The 22,743-nt window shown below is 34.1% G+C and overlaps 1 protein-coding gene across 1 annotated transcript in view; it reads left to right on the top strand.

Moving 5' to 3' along the window:
• Positions 1-22,392, top strand: part of emb (exportin-1 emb) — a 55,570-nt gene extending 33,178 nt beyond the window's left edge. The window contains exons 2-4 of the mRNA XM_089095429.1: positions 943-3,763; positions 9,716-9,965; positions 20,618-22,392. Coding sequence (XP_088951555.1) covers positions 952-3,763; positions 9,716-9,965; positions 20,618-20,798 — 3,243 coding nt within the window. The 5' untranslated portion in view covers positions 943-951 and the 3' untranslated portion in view covers positions 20,799-22,392. The remainder of the gene's footprint in view (positions 1-942; positions 3,764-9,715; positions 9,966-20,617) is intronic.
• Positions 22,393-22,743: the final 351 nt, after the last annotated feature.

Below are 22,743 nucleotides of genomic sequence, written 5' to 3'. Positions count from 1 at the left end.
GCCATTCCGATTGCAAGAACAATTAATTATTTTTATGGTTTTAATAAAAATTATAGTACTTCAGGTAGCCGCATTACCTAATCAAGTTAATGTTCCTGGTGCATTCATTTCAAAGTTTTGCTCACTTCAGCAATAGAATTCATCTCAATAATTTGCTGTCTCTAAATTTCATGAATTTAAAGTTCCTTTTTGTTAGTGGTATAGCTAGGAAGATCACAAAGGAAAACATTTTTGGTGCACAAATTTCTAATTGGAAGTTGTATCTTATTTGTCAAGGAACAGAGCTTTAAATCGCAAAATCAACGCTTATTTTGACTTTACATGACTGTAATGATTTCCAATACCTATAATCTTTCTGTCTTGTTTGCCACTTCTTTTTCTTTCTCGTTAGCTCAGCAATACTTGGTGCTTTTTGCAAAAAGCCTTCAACTTATTCCTTTGATTTTATTAAGCACTAAAGCATTCAATGATTGCTTCAGCCATCTAAAAAGATAAACTGAAAATTAGTCAGAAGGCTCCCCTTGTAAAAAGAAAGAAGAATAAAAGCCTAAAAACGTTTTTCCTTGATTTAAAATCCTTTCATTGATGATTCCTTTTACATAGTTGTCCCATTTGATGGCACGCATATTTTTATGTTATGTAAAAAAATAGTTTGAACAACCCTTAAAAAAGAAGTCTAAATTGTTTCTTTGCTAGAGACATTGACTTTTTGGATGTATTCAGAGCTTCTTACTCTGCAGGAGCGAAATAATTCAAATAATGCTGACCATTTGGGGCTCATCAATTTTTATTATTGAGTATACTAAAAGACTGGATGTTTTAGCATCATTAACTATTTCATACTATCTCTTCTCCCTACAATACTAAAAAAGAAATTTTTGTGTTTTTGTCTCTTGTTGATTTGTCATAGTTCTAATATGCCGAACTTATTTCTTTTTTTAGCCCATTTCGATGGCAGTTTTTAATGCAGCTGAGGCGGCAAGGCTGCTTGACTTCTCCCAACCACTTGATATTAGTCTTCTTGATAATGTCATCAATGTCATGTACACCTCAACTGGCGAACCCCAAAAGCTGGCATCAGAGCTTTTGACAACACTACGAGAACATACCGAAGCTTGGACACGAGTAGACACTATTCTTCAGTATTCCAGCAATCAGCAAACAAAGTATTATGCTTTGCAAATTTTAGAACAAACTATCAAAATTCGTTGGAAGATCCTACCTCGAAACCAGTGTGAAGGAATAAAGAAGTTCATCGTCAGCCTCATTATCAAGACATCTTCTGATCCTGAAACTATGGAAAGAGAGAGAGTGTATCTTAGCAAGTTGAACATGATACTTGTCCAAATATTGAAAAGAGAATGGCCAAAACATTGGGAATCTTTTATTCCTGATATTGTTGGTGCATCTAAAACCAATGAGAGTCTTTGTCAAAATAACATGACCATTCTAAAGCTTTTAAGTGAAGAAGTGTTTGATTTTTCATCTGGGCAAATGACTCAAACCAAAGCAAAGCATTTAAAAGACACCATGTGCTCCGAATTTTCTCAGATTTTTCATTTATGTGCACAAGTATTAGAAGAATCCCAAAATGCACCGCTTGTTGCATCCACCCTGGAAACACTTCTCCGATTTTTAAACTGGATTCCATTGGGCTATATCTTTGAAACAACACTGATTCAGACTCTTGTTGGCAAATTTTTTAGTGTCCCATTGTTTCGAAATGTTACTCTTAAATGTTTAACAGAAATTGCAGGTGTTTCTTTTGATACAACAAGGGTTCCTTATGTTGAAACCATGATTAATATGTTTGTAGAAACAATGACTATGCTGGAAGCAATTTTACCACCTGATACAAATGTCAAAGAAGCTTATGCTGCTGGCCAAGATGCTGAACAGAATTTTATTCAGAATCTTGCGCTATTCCTGTGTACATTTTTGAAAAATAATGGAAAACTTTTGGAAGAAAGGATGTTAAATGGCCCTCTAACTAATGCATTAGGCTACCTCACAATTATCTCAGAAGTCGAAGATATTGAGATCTTTAAGATATGTTTGGAGTATTGGAATTCCTTAGCAGCTGAACTTTATAGGGAAAATCCATACTCTGTGCCAAATCAAGTAATTTTCACATCTCGGAACATAGAGCCATCAGGTAGAAGATTATTTTATAGTCCTATATTGAGCCGAGTGCGTTTTATTATGATAAGTAGAATGGCTCGACCAGAAGAAGTTTTGGTGGTTGAAAATGAACATGGAGAAGTTGTCCGTGAGTTTATGAAAGATACTGATTCAATAAATTTGTATAAGAATATGAGGGAAACACTAGTATATTTAACACATTTAGATTATGTTGACACAGAAAGAATTATGTCTGAGAAGCTCCAGAACCAGGTTAATGGCTCAGAATGGTCATGGAAGAATTTGAATACACTTTGTTGGGCTATTGGTAGTATTTCTGGGGCTATGCATGAAGAAGATGAAAAACGATTTTTAGTCACAGTTATAAAAGAGCTCCTTGGACTTTGTGAGCAAAAGAAAGGAAAAGATAATAAGGCTATTATTGCTTCGAATATTATGTATGTTGTGGGACAGTACCCTCGCTTCCTAAGAGCACATTGGAAGTTTCTAAAAACTGTTGTGAATAAACTGTTTGAGTTTATGCATGAGACACATGATGGTGTTCAAGATATGGCATGTGACACATTCATAAAAATTGCTCAAAAATGTCGGAAACATTTTGTAAATGTCCAAGTTGGAGAAGTGGTACCTTTCATTGAAGAAATTCTAGCTTCAATAAGTACAGTGATATGTGATTTACAGCCACAGCAAGTCCATACATTTTATGAAGCAGTTGGGTATATGATTGCTGCACAGACTGATCAAGACATTCAGGATCAATTGATTGAAAGATATATGCTTCTTCCAAATCAAGTATGGGATGATATTATACAACAAGCATCCCGAAATGTTGATGTGCTTAAAGACCCTGAAGCTGTAAAACAGATCGCAAATATTCTAAAAACGAATGTCAGAGCTTGCAAGGCAATTGGTCATCCATTTGTAACTCAGCTTGGTAGAATTTATCTGGACATGTTAAATGTCTACCGAGTCATGTCTGAAAATATAAGTCAAGCTATTGCCATGCGCAGTGAAATAGTTACTAGGCAACCAATTATAAAAAGCATGAGGCTGGTTAAAAAAGAAGTATTGAAGCTAATTTCTGATTGGGTGTCCAAGTCTCAGGATTCAAATCTTGTTCTTGAGAATTTCATTCCGCCACTTTTGGAAGCTGTCCTTGGAGATTACAGCCGGTGTCCTGTCGCAGCAGCTCGTGAACCCGGTGTCCTCAGCACAATGGCCACAATTGTAAAGGCTCTAAGTGAGCATCTCACTCCTTTTATCCCAAAAATATTTGATGCGGTGTTTGAGTGTACCTTAAATATGATTGATAAAGATTTTGAAGAATTTCCAGAACATAGAACAAACTTTTATCTGATGCTGCAATCTATCAATGAATATTGTTTTAGTGCTTTAATTGCCCTCACTCCACAACAATTTAAATTAGTGCTTGATAGTATAGTTTGGGCCTTTAAACACACAATGAGGAATGTAGCAGACACTGGCCTTGCAATATTACATCAAATGTTGTTGAACTTTGCCAATAGTCAAAACGATGTTGCACAGGCTTTCTATCAGTCCTATTTCTTAGAAATAATGGAACATGTATTCTCTGTAGCGTTTGATTCTACACATGCCTCAGGTATTTTTTTTTTTTTTTTAACTTTCTTATTTTTAACCAGTGGTATCAATTAAAGGGGTAGGCATGCTCCTTCTCCCTACATTTTTAAATGACATTTTTGTGGGTATTTTCATTGAAAATGCCTTTTTTGGTATTTTCATTTGAAAAAATGAAAAAACTACATACCTTCTCCTACATTTTCTTGAAATGATGCCACTACAGTGCTTATATCGAGAATTTAGGAAAGTTTAAGAGAGAAAAACGGGTTTAATTTAAATCAAGCAGTGGACAAAACGTATTAAGAACAAACACAACAATAAAATCTCGATTAATAAAAAAATTCCGAATATTTCCGGGATCCTTTATCAATGGTAAAAAAAAAGATGGGAAAACTAAATAATTTAAATCATTAAAAAAAAAAAGAAAAAAGAACAAAAGACAAACAAATAAATAAAACTCACATTTTAATAACACTTCCTCAATCCTGCTTAATGGTAACACAGAAAAGAAACACCAAAATCTCTAGATATTTTTCCTCTATATGATCAAATTGGCAGATGCAATCTGTCTAAAATAAAATACTATATTTATTTGACAGAAATTTTCAAAAATCAAAACCCAGGTCACCACCCCGGATCAAATTTACAGGTCAAAACCTTCGAACTATTTAGATATGGTAAAACAAATCAACGAAACTTATGCATTATAAGTTAAATGAATTTTTTTATTTGCAAGTTTAGCTGCGGTTCTATTTAGATATCCATATCTAAATAGTTCAAAGGTCTTAGCCTGTAAATTTAATCAGTGGTGGTGACCTGGGTTTTGTTTTTTTGTAAATTTCTTTCAAATAAATATAGTATTTTATTGTAGACAGTTTGCATTTGCCAATTTGATCCTATAGAGGAAAAATATCTAGAAAGTTTGGTGTTTCTGGTATGTGTTACTGTTAAGCAGTATTCAGGATGTTTCAATAAAATTCAAGTTTTATTTATTTGTTTGTCTTTTGTTCTTTTTTTTCTCTCTCTCTTGTTGTGTTGTTTTTTGTGTGTGTTTTAAATGATTTTTTTTTTTTTTTTTTTTTTTTTTTTTTTTTTTTTTTTTACTGTTGATAAAGGCTCCCGTATGTGGAGTTGAAATTCGGAATTTTTTATTAATTAAGGTTTTTGTTGTATTTAAATACATTCTAAGACGGCACTGGCTACACATGACGCATGAATCTAAGAGAGGAAGGAAATAATAAATGAAAAATAAAATCAAAAGGTGAGAAAACGAGGATTTTGTCATCCAGTGGCAAAATATTAAGACGAAGAACAAGTAAATATTTTGACAAGGACCTCCACCAAGTCGTCTTCAGTGCTAAAAACAAAAAACAAAAAAAAACAATCAAACAAAATGCAACCTTCCAAAGTGAATCTGACAAGAGCAGAATAGACACTGAATAAAAAAAAACAGCTAGAAATAAATGAAAGAAAAATGGCCAATTTGGTTAAATAAGTTTCCGTTGCCTGGGAATAGACTTTGCCATTCTGCAATTTGGATTTTCATTAGATATTCGAACAGGTTGTCTCAAATTAGACTGGGCGAAAATATTGATTGAGTGTTTTAATATTAAGTTGTTATAAATTGGGCTTAAAGAAATATCTCCGGTGTCTCTATTTGTAGCCAAATTTCTGTATATATATTTTTTTATCTGAATTACCTCTTTAAAATATTGCGGTAGGTGATTTACAGTAGATATTAAAGTTGCCTCCTCAAAAAGTACCAAATGTGTTGGATTTTCAAAGATATGCAGGACCAAGGCGGAATCAAAGTTGTCATTTTTATTTTCGAATCTCAGGGATTTATCTATTGACATTTTGTGTCCATGCAAACGTTCACCAAGTTGGTGATGGGTCCTACCTGTGTAAAATTTCCCTCATGAACACGGGACTCTGTGTTTACCACTACCCAGTATATGGTCAGTTTTAAACTTTCCTTAATTCTCGTAAATGGAAAAACAGTGGGGTCTAAGAAATTATCTGCAGTGCTTATAGCAATAGAACTTTTGATAATGCTGCCAAAATGTATAGGCAAAGACTACAAGGGTAATTCAATACCAAACAAGACAAATTGCTGTACTTCAGAAATGATATATTTAACCAATTCAAAATTCTGGCTGCTTCTTAACACAATTCCCAGGAAGATTTATGTATTTAACCTGTTATTGTTCTAAGTTGTGTATGCCTCTGGCATCAAGTTCTTTGGGTTGATCTCGAATCCACTATTGCACTTGATTTTTAACTTCTTTATATGATCGAAAATTTTCTTTTAAGTAGAGGCTCTTGAAAAGGTCAAAGTAAATGAAAGTCCGCTGGGCGATCTCCGGGCAGTAGGAGGGATTTTGGAAGGGTTTCCCATCCCACTTTTTGAATTTCTTCTGGATTTAAGAGCGTCACATTTCTGCGTGCATTGTCATGAAGGAAAGTCCCACCTTTAGTCATGAGTCCATGACCTTTTGTTCAAGTGGCAGGGCTTGTTTTCTGTAAGCATATCACTTTATTAATGCCTGTTGATGGCCAACTGATCTTCAAGATAGTTGCAATAGGTAGGCTCATGTAATTTCCCAATAAAAACTGTCAGTATGACCAAGGGCCTGCTATTTGGGCCAAGTGTTGTCGGTTCTTGACTTCAGGTGTGATTTATCTTCACGGCAATGCTTGCACAGATGTGGTACCACTAAATCAAGAAACATTTCAAAGACAGGGCTGGTAGATAATTCTAAATCACCCATAATGCCCATCAGAGATTTGTCACGTTACTTATTAAACGATCCTCGTGTATAGGGTAGGCTATGTTTGTTTCTTTTGTTTTTCTTCTCCTTTTTTCAAGTCTGCATCTGTTTGTTAGAACAAATACAATGCTCTTGTACCCTGAAATTCCTGTTCTCAAGTTGAAACTATAAACGCCATCTGTGAGATTTCAATTAAATTTCAAGCTAAAGCCAAATCCTTCTCGCAAAAAGGATAGTCTTTGTTCAAAAATTGTTTATTTCTAACACTGACCAAAAATGGCTTTTTCCACAAAAGAAGTTTTTTAAAGAAAAATAAAGAGCTACATTAAGCCCAAGACGAGCAGAAATAAATTCAAATAGTAATTCAAGCGTAAAACGAACATAAATCACTATCAATGAATAAATGATACTCAAAACGGAACAGAAATTACAATAAATAATCAAGTCAGACTTAAAACACATAAAGAAATTACCACAAACTGGAGCAGGGCTCACGCCCCCTTTACCTTCTAAAGACAAGACAAAAACATTTTTGCTTTACTGAAAACGATTTCTATTTCGAGCAGTGTTAGGTTTATTTGTCGTGACATTAACAAAAAAGAATTGTCACCAAAATTACCAAAATTCCTAAAAAGAACTAATGAGATATATATAAACAGTGTGATGTATATTGTAATCTATTCAAGAAAGTCTCAGCAATTTAGATTTATCAGTATTATAAAAGAGAATGTTTAAAATATATTGTTTTTTCAGTAAAATCCAAATGATGTTCTGGTCTTTAGAAGGTTAATCCGACTCCTGTTTTTGGTAGTTTCTCAAAGTTTTGATCGGATGTCTTTGGGGGAGGGTAGCTAAAAGTGGCGCGGGAGAGAGGTTAGTTGCTCTCTAGTCACTTTTGACTCTTAAAAGAAGCACTAGAACTTACAATTTCGAATTTAATGGGCGCCCTCCGTAGTTTCTGCGACAGTTCCTTTCATGCAAAGTGATCTGAAAAAAAGATAAATAATTCATAGAGCCCTCTTTACTCTTTTCTTAGGCAGCACTATTGTGTTGTCTATGAACACTAAAGAGTAAAATTTTGTAATTCCAGATTGAGCAAGGCAACTGTTTTTTTTTTTTTTTGTTTTTTTTTAATGTTCAACCATCAGAAACCTGATTGACAGAAGTATTTTCATAAGAAAATTCTATGAAAGTGAGAATTAATACCAAAAACCGACGAAAAGGTTTTGACAATAGAATATTAAAAAAAAATAGAAAGAATTAAGGAAATCTACTATACAAGATGATTAGCTGGTTAAAATCAAACCAGAAATTTATCTTGTTTATTAATTTTCTTTTTCTATTTAGATATCGTTTACGAACCCAATAAATTTCTTCCGAGCAGCTCTTATTTACCTAAAATTACTAATCTAGGCTCATCAGTTTTTTAAAACGATTTTTACAACAACAAAAAACATCTTGTTTAATATTCATTTCTTCATTCACCAAATCCAAGACAACAATATTATGATCCTTGGTCCAGTTGAGGTCTTGTGTATTTTTCCAAAAAAGAAAATGGTTGAGCAGCAGTGAAACGCAAATTAGATAGAGTTTACAACTTGTTGCACTACTAAAGAAAACAGATGGACTTCTACTCCAGGTACATGGAATTAAAGCATGGGCTATCTGAGTTTCTCTAGTATTTGTCTTTTATTGATAGTATGGAAAACTGGGAATCGTGTGAACATCTTATCATTGATTCAAACTACCTACCGCATCTAGACACAAATGATATTGTTCATGTTTTTTTACCCCCCCCCCTCTCTTTTGAAATTTTTTCCCAATACTTCCCTCTGTCAATTTCTTTCCTTGCATGTGCTTATGATTTATAAAATTCATATTTTGAACCTGTTCTTTATTAAACAACACTAAATTTAACATTCGACTAGTGCTGAACAGGGGGGGGGGCTTCCAAACGTTTCTTGAGTCTTAGCTACTTTTTGGCATTAAAGGAATATTCAAATTCGATTGAATTTGAAAAGAAAGGACTACAACAGAAAAAATTTTATTTCATAAGAAATGACGTATGTTCTTTATTTCAGCCAAAAAAAATTAGGTTTTTGTAAAGATAATTATCTTTACAAAAAATAAACCTGTTAAATGAAATTTTACATAAATATTTTGTAGAACGAATAATACCTTAAGTGGATTGCTAGCAATTTTCTATCTTTTCAGGTGTTCGTTTCGTTGGTAGAATCGACTATCTCTCTCCTTCTCTTTTTCCTTTTCTTTCTCTATTGATATAGATTTCCTGGTGTGAAATAGAAATATTTGGGTTTCAATATTTTATTTACCTTAATCTTAGTCCAAATTATTGTGTATGTCTACGTTTTTACTTATATTTTTTATATATTTATTAATGTATAATCGCATCAGATAGAATCATTTTGCGCTAATATGTGCTTGGGGCTTACCACGCCCCCTTCCTCAATTACCTCCAAGCCCCCTTCCAATCTCAATGAAAGGGCATTGTCGCAATGACGAGTTGGAGTCGTTGCTCCTTCTTGATATTGTGAGCATTATATAAGAGCATTTGAATTATATTTGATGATGCTTTTAAAATTGTAATAGTCATTTAAGTTTTTTGCTTGGAGAAAAACTTGTTTTTGGATTTTTTTTTTTTTTGGGGGGGGGGGGGCAAGTTCATAAAAAAAAATATTATACTCTAGCTTCTGAATTCGAGTTTAAACCATTACAGATACCATAGGATTAATATTAGTCAGTTCAAACTCAAAGTTTTTTTCCATAAAAGGACCCTTAATGGTACATTGATGTAGCCTCTGTTTAAACAAGGAATTTTGATTATAGAATATAGCTTAAACTATCACAAGTTCGATCCTTGGGGAAGGAGGAAGGGCGCAAACCTATCAGGGATTTTTCCGAGAGCTTTGGAATAAATATAATCACAGAAGGATGTTTTAGGTCGAAATGTCGTTTTTTTTTTTTTGGGGGGGGGGGGTCCTTTGATTAATCTTTGGGGTAAGATAATTATCTTGTGAAGGTAATCCTCCTGCCATAGCACATGCTCAATTTTCGAGTTAGCTGTATGTACTATAATTGGATGGTTTATTTACTGCATCCAATGACGCATTGAGTTTTCTTTTCATATTTTTTTCTTCTTTCTCTGTCGTCGTTTCTAATCCTATTGAATTAATTCCTTTTAGGTTTAACGTTGCATGCAACTGTGTTAGCCTATATGTTCAGCATAGTCGAACTTGGGCGAGTTACAGTACCATTATCACCAACAATTCCAACGAGTTTGACGGGAGATGAATTGGTACAGGCGAATGTAACTTTTCTTCACGAATTTGTGGCCGGAAGATTAAAATCTGTCTTTTCACATTTGACAGATCATCAAATTAAAGTAACTGTACAAGGAATGTTCAATTTGGACCAAGATATACCTGCTTTCAGGTATATTTTTTTGTTGATGTGTTTTATCACCTTTTCTTTCCATTTCCGGGTGGTGGTCTAAACATCCGAGGAAATTTGGACATGAATGAACTACTGAACCACGTAATTCTCTCTTCAGCTGTAATTGTGAAAGAGACAGTAACATTTCAGAATATATTTTTTTTGTATTTTGCATTCCAGGCTGATTTGAGTTTCAGTCTTGAATTCTCTGTTTTCTTTTCTTTTTTTCACATCTTAATGTCTAGTTCATGTTAATTTCTATTCTGTGTTTGCTCACGATTAAGAACAGCATAAAAAGATGACACTCTGCTACTAGTAACTAACATACCTAAAAAACAACAACAGAAAAATGTATTTTGAAAGTCACCCATTCCTTGGCAGGTGCGCTACTCATTTGCTAGGATATGGATGGGGTGGTTGTATAAACTTTGGAGGGGGCTCATTCGATTAGAAATAAGCAGTTCTAGTGCCCTTTTAAAGAGTCAATAGGGATTGAAGGGCAACTAGCCCCCCCCCTCAAGCCTTTTTTCCCAAAATACATCTTATAAAAATTTTGAGATACGGTCAAATAGCACAAAGCTCCAGGGTCAACACCATCCTACAGAGCCCGGGGGCAAGTGTTGTAAACTATGCCCCGGGGGCATATAAGGTTTTTATGGAAGGGTTGTTTGTATAAACTTCGGAGGGGGCTCACTTGATTAGAAATCGAAAGCTCTAGTTCCATTTCAAAAATGATCAGAGGGTAATTGCACCCCCCTCCCCCTTCACTGCCCTCTTCCCTCGAAATTTTGAGATAGTAATTTTGTTCAAAACAGTCCATGTATAATATAACAATGCCTCAGGGGTTGACACAGCCCAGCAAAGCCCGTGCCAGGAGTCGCAAGTTATTCTTCAGGGGTATATAAAGTTTTATGGAAGGGATGGTCGTATACACTTGGAGGAGACTCATTTGATCGTAAATTCAAAGCTTCAGTTCCCTTTTTTAAGAGCCAAAAGTGATCGGAGGGCAACAAACCCCTCCTCCTATGCCCTTTTATTCAAGTGCATCCGGTCTAACTTTTGAGATAGCTACTACGTTCAAAATAGTCTAAAGAGCATATAATAATGCCTTCGGGGTTGACATAATTCCCAGAGCCTGGGGCAAGGGTTGTAAGTTGTGCCTCAGGGGCATATCAGATTTTTTTTTGGAAATGGTAGTCATATAAACTTTGTAGTAGCCTAAGCTTATGAGTGGATAATCTGTATCCAATTTGCATTGTGCAAGGGTCATTGCCCTCCTCCTGGCACAAAGGTCGAAATATCTATAGAGCCAAGTATTGTTTTCTTTCTCTCCAAGTATTGTTTTTTTTTTTTTTTTTTTTTTTTTTTTTTTTTTTTTTTTTTTTTTTTTTTTTACTATTTATGATCAATTAGGATTATGTGTGTCATTGACATACATTTGTGTTAAGCGGTGAGAGAGTACTTAGCCTTCCTTCAATATTAAAGATGCGTATTTTTAAAATTGTTCGATAATTTCCGTTATTTGAAACTATTTGAAAGGCATTTTTTAGTTGTTTACTTGTTGCTAGAACAGATAGAGACATTTTTAGATTGTTAATTTTATGTTTGTTTTTATGGTTAAAGTCGCTTTTCAACCAAACATCCATTTATCCTGGAGCAACATAGTTATGTGGCAAGATTTGGCACTAGTGTTTGGCGGGATCTCTTTTTTTACTCCATATTTTTGCTTCTTCGACTTTAATATTTTAGGAGAACTAATCTTTAATATGACGTTTTTTGAAAATCCCATAAATGTGTTTTCGCTACGAAACGAATTCTTGCCAATAACTATTACTACTACTAGCAACTCATCGCAGCACCAAGCCGCCTGAGGCCAACACAGCTACGCACACTCCTCCTCCATCCCAATCTATTCAAAGCCTCCCTCTTTGCACCCTCCCAGGAAGTTCACATTTCCCTTAAATCTCTTTATGACGTCCTCCCAACCCAAACGAGGACGACCTGCTTTCCGTTTAGCCCAATACGGTTGGCCAAAAAGAACAATCTTCGGCAATCTGTCATCCTTCATCCGCACAACGTGGCCTAGCCGTCTCAACCTATCTTTCATTATAGCCTTAGAGAGCGGTATTGAACCACATTTTTGTACAGGCTACAGTTTGAAATACGGTCAGTCAGCCGGGTGCCCAGAACAAACATTAAGCAATTTCTCTGGAAGACATCCATCAAATCTTCATATGTTTTTCGAAGCGCCCATGCTTCAGAACCATATTTGACTACTGTCATCACTGTAGCTTCTAATATTCTAATCTTGGTTTGCAGACTTATCTTCCTATTCTTCCAAACTGTTTTTTAACTGAGAAAATACACCCTGAGCCTTGGCTATTCTACTTTTAACATCTTCACTGCTCCCACCATATCCACCAACAATACTACCAAGGTAAGTGAAGCTGCCCACTTGATCAATCTTTTCATTACCCAACGTCACTTTTTCATCTTCACTCATTCCTAGCCTTAGTGACTTTAATTAACCTTTTCTAGCACCCTGAACTCGCAAAACCTCTAAAAGTTCATTCATTTTGCTCACACTTTCCTCAATGATGCTTAAATAATCAGCATGATCTAAGTCCAGGAGACTTTTTCCTCAACATTTGATTCCGTGGTCTCCCATTGCCTTTCCTGTGCTCATTGTCAATAAGATTCATCAAAATAATAGTTGCCAATCATGTGCTAGAGTTCGTTTTTTACTAGGTTGTTCCTACATTAATTCTACTAAATTCTGCTAGATCTTGCTCTTTTATAACCATATTGACGCTAATAAGAAAAGAAAACAAAGTTCGTTTTGACAAAAATAAATATTTTATCTGATTTAACTTTGAAAATCGTAGCCTCGATTTCCTATCTTAAGAAGAAACAACAAGTTTTTAGTAATTATTAGGCTAAAACTTTTAGCCTATGTTTTAAATACGAGACATCGGGATATGCCAAAAATCAGATCATTCAGGTCTGAGGCATCAGTCAGATACGAGACACGAGTTTCATATGAGTGACTTAATGTTATCAAATGTGTTGTATCACATAAAATTATTTTCGACGTTAAATATGATGAAAATAAATTGTATAATCAAATTTAATTAAAATAATATAGATACAGTTTAAATAATTTAAATAAAATGTACTTCAGAGCTATTTTCACCGTTCATTTCAAGTTTTTTCGTGCGTAGAATACTATTTGTCTGTAATCATAATTTAGCAGTACTATGAAAAAATTTACTATTTGAAATCGTGTTGGGCAGTAGCATCGTTTTAGGAAAAATAGGGAGCATCAATGGGGGAAGGGAGGGAGATTCTACTCTTTTTTTTTCTGTCCTAGATTTTGAAAAATGCTTTTAGGAAATAATTTCATTGACAAATGTTTTGTTTTTGTATCTTCAGCAAAACAAATCAAAATATATATATATATATATATATATATATATATATATATATATATATATATATATATATATATATATATATATATATATATATATATATATATATATATATATATATATATATATATATATATACCAAAATACTTCGTGACGTAAAAAAAATTAGCAATATAAAGCTTATTCAGGAATTGTAACTTATTACTTCGACTAATCGTAACGCTAAAGGTTATAGCGAAAACAAATTGATGGGAATATCAAAAGTTATCCGAAAACCCTCTAAAAAGGAATTGAATAGAAATGAAAACTGCATCATTGGAATTGTCATTGTCAAAACCCCAAACAGAAAAGTTACAGCCCACCCACCTTAAACAACAAGGAAGATCACTTTTTTACAATTTTTAGAACAACAAAGAAAATCACTTTTCCATGGATAGCACTGAACTTTCTTTTTTTTTTCGCTAGTGGGGCACTGAAAAATCATAGTAAGCTGCTTAAGGGTTCATTTGAAACACAATTGCTATATGTACATGATTTTTGTAAGTAAAAAAATATATAATGCACCTACGAACGCGGGCTTTTTCTAATCAGGGCTCTTATCCCTTTAAAAAGCAGTTTTTAGCAATGACTAGTCAAGGATAACAAGCCTATCTTTGTATATGATTTTTTTTAGCCTTCTATGATTTTATCTTGCCGTGAGTACTCATATAGCTAGAACTAATGCAGTACTAGGTTAAGTATAACCTATTGTGTATAACTTTGCTCGATCCAATGCAGGGTTACCACCACAGTCAGTTCTTAAAGTGCTACAATTGGCCGATTTTCGGTGCTATAGTAAAAAAAATGACTGTAATAGTGCTAAAAATATCACTTTTGTGCTATTTTTAGCAACCCTGAGCACGTGCTACAGTGCTACAAATAATAAAATAGTGCTAAAATGGCACTTTCTTGCTACAGGTGGCAACCATGATCGGAGGTTGCATAACTGTTGGCGCTCACATGTTTTGAGAGCCAAAACTCATTTGTTTGAAAATTTTACCTACTTGGTCACATCACATTTAGAAGCAGTGTTAAAATTTTTGTCAGGTCTGAGATTTTTCATGTAAGCTATATGATTCTGAAAGTCCCCAGTGGGTAGCAAAATGAAGCGAAAAATTGACGGCGACCCAAAATAGTTTAAAGTTGATTTGAAAAGTTACTATAAAGTACCATTCTTGGACTAAAAAGGTACTACTTGCACGAAATAATTTTAAAAAATACTACTTTCACGAAAAGTATTCAAAAAGTACTTCTTCGATCAAAAATTACTTCTTCGTCAAAAATTACTAAAGGTAGTAATTTCGTTCTATCGTGGAAACCCTGATCCTACAATGCTACATTTCAAGGAGGCACACTTGTGCCTCTTTAAAGAGGCGACCCACCACAATGTTAGCGATTTCCGGTCCTAGCGGTCGCAGAGAGACGGCGGTGATCGCATTTTGTAGCCTAAGCTCAACCTAAGAAATATGCAAAATTTCACCCCCCCCCCCCCTCCGAATTTATCTTCATGGGGAAAGTGGGCCAGAAGTTTCGACCCTTCCACCACAGCCCCCCTTTAACGTTGTCTGATCGGGCTGAAATTTAGAGGATAAGCTTTCCTAGGGCCTGGGAGCTTATCCTCAAATTTTCAGGTCAATCCGATCACTCCTTCCCTGTTTTCCAAAAACCAAATACAGCCACTTTATGTTCATCAATTATTTTTTTTTCGGCCACGCCTACAGCCCACAGTTGGCAACGGATTCGGGTGAATGAGGACTCATTTGAACCCGAATTCGACCTATTAGGGTCTTCTGATATTTTCAGACCGAAAAAGTTATCCCCCAATTTACATTTACCAAAAACCTCGTTTTCCCATAAGAGCCCATGTTAATTTTTGAAATTCCTAAAAGCATAGTATTTCATTATTAAATTAGATCAAAATAGTCCTCTTAATGTGACAAGACCGACTGCAGGCTTCCAAAAATTCCAGTTCTTTCCCAGAAGTTTTTTTGTCGAAAAACGAAAATCTTAAAATCTTTAAAAGCCTTAACACAAGAATCTTCAAAAGCGGGGGTTTTGGGGACGGCAGCCCCCCAACTTTAACTCCTGACACGATCAACTAACAGTTAGTCAAGCAATAATAAGTAATAAACTATACAAAAACGTGCAGAAATTATTTGACAAAAATTACGTTTTCTAAAGAGTTAAAGAGGCTGAGTCACAAGTTCGAACCTTAAAACGTACAGGGATTATGAGGTAAAGTTGGGGGGCTGCCGCCCCCAAACCCCCCACTTTTGCAGCCTTTAAACAAAAAAAGTTTTTTTAAACTGAAAGTAAGGAGCGACATTAAAACTTAAAACGAACAGAAATTATTCCGTATATGAAAGGGGCTGTCCCATCCTCAACGCCTCGCTCTTTACGCTAAAGTTTTTTTATTGTTTAACAAAAATAGAATTGTGAGAAAGTCAAAATTTAACTCTTTAGAAAACATAGTTTTTTTTTTCAAATAATTAGTGAATGGGAATGACATCCACTTTTAATTTGTAATGCCATTTTTCAGTTTCTATTTTTTGCGGAATACTTAAAATTGCTCTATATCTGAAACTGAGCAAGGTAATTAATTGCTCTTTTCTGGCGGGAGGCAGGGGAGAATTTGACTTGTATTAATTAAATGACGCCCTCCATTTGAAAATGTGTGCCCAAGTTCGCGTGCCTTCAGTTGTAGTAGGTTTTGTCTTTTGCTTTATTAGATACAAACGAGAGGTAAATTTCCTGGATTCTAGAACCTAATGTTCGGACGCCAAGACCTACAGACCCCATGTACAGGCGAAGCAGCATTTACTGGGCAAACATAATTCACATCTTATCTTTCCATATCTTGTGCAATTAAATAAATTTTTAATTGCAGACAATAACGGGTCTATAAATGAATTAGTAACAAAGTGTAGATTAATGGGTTGGTAGTTTCACTTGACGGGCAATGTTTGTAACTTATGCAAGTTGCCCATTATTTACATGCAAGTTTTTTGTGGAAGGGATGGTCGTATTGACTTCGGAGTGGGTTCATTCGATTGGAAATTGAAATTTCTAGCTCTTTTTAAGAGGCAAAAGTGATCAAGAAGCAACCGTTACGGGGCAAGGACTGTAAGTTATGCAAGTTGTTTATTGTTACTTAGATACTTTGTTTACTTTGATACTGTGTTTGCCTTGATACTTTCTCTACTTTGATACTTTTTTACTTTGATGCTAGTTTTGATACTTGATGTTTAAAAAAATTATTCTGAAATAGGGAATTTTAAAAAACTTGAAACTTTGGCAGTCAAAAACAAACAGAATTTAGTTTTTTTTTTTTTTTTTAACTTTCCGAAAAAGACGTTTTTCAGAGAAAGGTAAAGGCCATTCTAAATCAGTAGAAATAAAAATCTACAGTAATTCAAACTCAAAACGATCAGAGCTTACTATTAAAGAATAAATGAAACCCAAAACGAACAGAAATTAAATAAACAATTATAGCAAACAAACATACAACAGGTACCGTGTAAATGAATAAATCTTAAAATGAGTAAAACTTACATTACATAGACAAATTAAGCTCAAAACGAATAAAAAATCTTTTGCTATTAAATTAATGAAAAGCAAAGGCCATGTTAAACTTAGGATCAGCAGAAAGAAAAATCTATTATAGTTCAAACTCAAAACGACCAGAAATTACTATTAACGAATAAAACATTGAAAATAAATGAAAATTGCAGTGAAATAAAATCTTGAGCTGATGAGCCTTCAGCAATTAATATCAATGTAGGCCTATATAAAATATTCAGGTTAATTTTATTAGTTCTTTCCAAGATTGTTCAAGGCATATAGTTTTCAGTGAAGCGCCAATGACGCAGAAGGCTTTATGCTTTTACAGTTAGGGAAGGGGGCAGCAGCCAAAATCTTATTTGTAGTTATTTTTGTTTGTTTTAAGCTTTGTTTGGATACACGATTAAGTTTTACTCGTTTTAACATTTATTTATTCACTTATATTAGTACCTGTTGTTTGTTTCTTTCCTATGTTTTTTTTATTTAATATCTGTCCGTTCTGGGTTTATTTATTTTTTAATAGTAAAAGATTTTTGTTCGTTTTAAGCTTGCTTTGTAGCCTATATTCAATTTAAATTTTACTCGTTTTGATATTTATTTATTCATTTATATGGTACCTGTTGTATGTCTGTTTGCTATGGTTATTTATTTAATTTCTGGTCGTTTTGATTTGGAATTATTACAGTTTTTTATTTCTGCTGATCTTAATATCATGGCCTTTACTTTTTTTGAAAAAAAAAGCTTCTTTTTTGGAAGTTTTTTTAAATTAATTTCTGTTCGTTTTTTATTGCCAAAGTTTCAAGTTTTTTAAAAGTCTCTATTTCAAAATCAGTTGGTTTTTTTAAACATCAAAGTTTTATCTAAGTATCAAAACTAGTTTCAAAGTATATGGTCTTTCCTTTTCTTTGAATTTTTTTTTCTCGAATGGATGGCCTGAAAAAAATTCACAATTTAAGAGTTTTTGTTTGAATGTGTTGTGAATGCTGTTTCATTAGTAAATACAAAAATAAATGTGTTCCTATTAGTCTAAGCGAATATCAAGAATTTTCCATAAAATTTGCTTGATTGGTCCCGGGGTGAGGGTCTTTGTTATGGAGAATGCCAAAGAGTGTGCTGTATTTATTTTTCGTTTGTTAAAAAAAAGGGAACTCTCTGGACGCGATCGAGTTTGCGAGATTCAATCCATTGCCTAAGTGCTTTATTGGATTGAAACTAGATATCAGCATTGGATATCAACAGTGTAAATTTAAATAAAGATAAAATTTATTATTTAGTTTCAGCGAGTGGATTTTCAAAAAAAATGGGTTATTATTTTTATAAAGTGAATAAAACTTTTAAGCTTAAAGTTATGGCATCTATGGGTAGATACTTATAAGTTCCAATCTTGAAACAAGATTAAGGCTGGGTTTTATTCTTCTTCCTGTTGACTGTGTGCTCTGATTAGCTGGTTCCAATGACTTCTAAAAGATTCTAACCTAAACGTGAATTTTTGTCTTCACAGTTTAACAGGTATAGAGGTCTGTCTATTTTGAAAACCATATAATTAGAGAAGGGTGGAGTGAGGAAATTGAAAGCAATTTTTTAAACCTCAATATGGGTTGCATATCCATTGCTGAAAGTTCTATTTTTATATCTAAAATTGTGCTCTTCATTGCTATTACAAGTTAATTCAAAGCAAATTATTGTGGTAGGGCCAGAACCAGCAGTATAATTTTGTTGCAAGCATTTCTTTTGTTGATCTTACTTACCAGCTGCTCGAATATCTCCCATTCTTCTTACCTTGACAGATATCAAATTGCCCCCAATGCTCATTCTGTGCCCAACCGTTATGGAGAGGATAGGTGGTCTGGATTTTTTTTTTTTTTCTGTACAGTCAATAGCGGAAATAGACTTATCAGACAAAAATGATCGTAGAAAAGAAGCAAATGGTCAAAAGCAATCCCCCCCACCCCCTCCAAAAAAAAATCTTCAATTTTTGTCCCATTTGATTTTGACCAAATTATAAATGGGTATTATTTTGGTTATTTGACTTAATCAGCATAATCAGGTGACACTGCCCATAAGGATACGAGAAAACTAGAATTTTTGACTGAATTTTTTATGTTTTTATGTGGTGAATTAAAGGTATTTCTTAGATTTTAACAGGAATCGGCTTATGTTTGGCGTGAGTTTTTTCTAACCAGTGTAGTCAGGAGGTATTTTTTCCAAGTCTGGTTCTTCAAAAAGTCCATTTTCTGGAGCAAAACTGAGATTTTTGGTTGTTTTTCCGTTCTGTGTTTTAGGAGAGGGCTTCTCATACCTGCTATATTAAACAAAACTTTTACAGCGTGTCAAAAATGTGTCTAGCTCTTTTCAAAGTCAAATCCTGAATAAGACACTATATTGGATTAATCAAAAGAAATGTTTTCTAAATGAAAGTAGTGTTTCAAAAGAAAGGAAAGAGCTATATTAAAACCTAAAACGAGAAGTAATAAGAGCCGTATAATAATTCAGACCTAAATCAAACAGAAAATTCTATCATTTGAATAAATGAAATCAAAAGTGAATAGAAACCAAAATGAATAATCACATCTAACCAAAAGAGGACAGAGACTGGTAAAGATGAATAAATGAATTCTAAAACAGACAGAAATTAAAATAAATAGTCAAGCAAACTTACAACGAACAGAAATTGCCAAAAAAGGAGAACGTCTCCTTGATGCCCCTTCATTAACGTCCTCTTGGTTCATTTTATTTAGTTTGAAATTTTCATGCCGATCGCAGAAAAACGATGCTTGGCCCTATTTGGGGGGTTATTCCTCTTAGGTTAGTTTACCCAGTAAGTTCTTAGCCAATCAGAGACAAAAAATCCAAAAATCCCCCAATCCAAATTGGGGGTCTATTTTGTTGGTCTTGAATATAATGTAACTTTCTTTTTCCTTAAGAGCTAGGCTCCCTTTTCTCTGTCTAAATGCTCTTTAAGTCTAAGCCAATCTGAGAAAACAAAAATTGTTAGCTCAGTTTCAGGCGTCATGTACTAAAATCGTAGAAACATTTTTATTCTCATTGAAGTCTACATGCCTTGTACGTTACAAACAAATGAGAGAGGGAGGCACAGGGAGGGTATTGTTGTCCTCCCAATCCCTTGTAATTCTTAAAATAGCCACTAGAACTTCCATTTTCCAGTCGAATTAGTTCCTCCCAAGTTTTTACGACTATTCCTTCCATACGAAGTGGTCGGAGGGAAACATAGTTGTAACACATTGAAGGCAAATGTCTCTTAACTTAGGTATTGCTAGGGCGCTTCCTCAGATAATAGCAAATCTACAATAGTCTTCTAATTGCGAAGTCATTGGAGGATATCACATGACTACAAAATAGGAAGGACCTGGATTTTACCTCATAAATCCTTCGATGTTTGCCTCTTCAAATGTTCAAAAACAATTCAGATGTCCTGTTGTGCAGGAATGTTTTTAGGCTGTGGAGGGTTAATTTTTTAGAGCAAAAGAAATAGCTTATAATTTGTAGAATTGTTGAAAATTACAGAGAAAATAATTTTCAATTGTTGTGTTTGGTATATTTGTTTTGTATCGTCTTAAATATCTAAGAAAAAAAAGTTTGATAACCACTTAACTTTTTCAGAGAGCATCTGAAGGATTTCTTGGTACAAATCAGAGAATTTTCAGGAGAGGATGACAGTGACCTGTTTTTAGAGGAAAGAGAATTGGCGCTAAAACAGGCCCAAGAGGAAAAGAAGAAACTGCATACAGCCATTCCTGGCATGTTAAATCCTCATGAGATCAGTGAGGATATGCAGGATTGATTTATGTGCTATCTCTTTACCGCATTGGTTTTGATGTCTCTAAGACCGTGGTTTTAAATGTAGTTTGCCTAGGTTCGTTTTTATTATTTCCAATTCCAGTTACATATTTTTTTATGTTTTTATCTCTTGTTCTTCTCAGAGTAAAAAAAAATAATATCTTTAATCAATATTTTATCTTTCTGAAATTCTGAATGCACTCTAACAACATTTTAAGATTAATAGTAGTAATGATAAAATTTATTTTGATGAAACCCACCTAGGTGTGCATGTTAGCATTTCGATAAAAAAAATTATTGGGTTTTAGTCAGTTTGTCTAGGAATTTGAGCTCCCCACCCCCCCATCCCACCTCCTCTTTCTCTAAAGAAATATGAACAATGTTAAGTAATAAACGTTTTGATAATCTACAATGGCTATTGAAATGTATTTACCGTAGTTGGACTCCTCCCCCACTGAGTTGCACTGCCCTATTTGATACTCTGGCTACTTCGCTTAAAAATACACTTTTTTCTCTGCCCCTCCCCCCATTCTTTGAAAAATCCTCAGACGTCCCTTCCTTTCCTGATTGGGTGTGTGTGCAACTATGACCAAGGGTTTCCTTATCTTTCTGTTTTGAGTTCAATTCATCACGTGACTCGTTAATGAAAGCCGTTAATGTGTGTCTAGCCACAGATTTTAAGATATGTTGGGTTTTAGGAGCCATAATCAATATTGAAGATTAATCGACTTATGATTTAGGAATAAAAAATTATTTATGATTTTGATTTGGTGGTAACGGTCTTATGGATTTTCAGACACTAGTTAATCTTTCTCTATGAGAATTTGTATGCCAATGTATGAATGAGTAATTTTGACTGAAAGGATAATGTTTCGTTTAATATCTTGGCTCCCGCGAATTAGGCCACTAACATTTGTGGGGGGGAGGGGCATTTTGATATTTTAAGAGGTCTAGTATAGAATTGTTTAGACCAAGCTAATGGCCTGTCGTCCTTTCTTCAAATCAATATGAGCGCATTTGAATAGGACAGTGGATTTTTTCACTTAAGTTCAAGATATGCTTCCTACCTTCTTAATTTCGCAAATGTGTAAAAGAAAAGCAAAAAACACGGCACAAATGGACACCATAGTCATCACGTGGTAGTATCTCTAAGCTATCCAGTTGAACACACATGTTTTAGTTTTGTTTACAAATTATAAAATAATTTAATTAATGAGTCTTGTTTCTCCTTGGGTAAGATGAACTAAACGGGATATTTTCAGAACAAATAATTAGACAATTCAAGTCTGGCAAAGACAAATGCCTATGCTGTCAAAAATACAATTTGGGCCTAATGTTGAAAATTAAAGAATTGTCCTATTTATGTATCAAGTGACGGGAACTTTAATGAGGAAATGCTTAGAAGAAGAAGATATAGGCATGGCGGAGCTAGTAGAGGACGAGATATGAATCCATGCAGTGCCAATATTCTTTAAATCAGTCTGGAACAGTAAGAAAGAGAAAATTTGTGTGCTATTAATGTGTTTGTTGATGACGCGTTTATACTGTAAAACACTTGTATATATTACTCTTTAATAAAAAACTGGCGTCTGCCTAAATTCTTGAATAGTTTATTTATTTAAGGGTTAGGATTTATTTCGATATTGATCTTTCCCAAGCAAGGTCGTATCCAAGGTTGGGAGGGTACTGGGTTTGAACCTCTCCCAAAAATTTTTCCGACTCGTAAACATGTAACAAAAATACATATAAACAAATTTTTATACGTTTTGTAAAGTTCTTTTTAATCTTAATCCCCCCCCCAAAAAAAAAAAATTGATAGGCCCTTGGTCTCCAGACCGTCATCTTTAGGAGTTCTTTTTCCTAATCTTTTTTATGATTTCGCAGAAGGATGTGACTGTGTTGATAAACACGGTTTCTAGCAAGAAAATTAGATTTTGCTTCTAATACTG

This window comes from Artemia sp. Qi Xiang Cuo, chromosome 10 (genome assembly GCF_049724085.1).
Source record: "Artemia sp. Qi Xiang Cuo chromosome 10, ASM4972408v1, whole genome shotgun sequence".
Lineage (NCBI taxonomy): Eukaryota > Metazoa > Arthropoda > Branchiopoda > Anostraca > Artemiidae > Artemia > Artemia sp. Qi Xiang Cuo.
The sequence above is the reverse complement of the archived record's forward strand: the minus strand, read 5'-3'. Positions and strand labels throughout refer to the sequence as shown.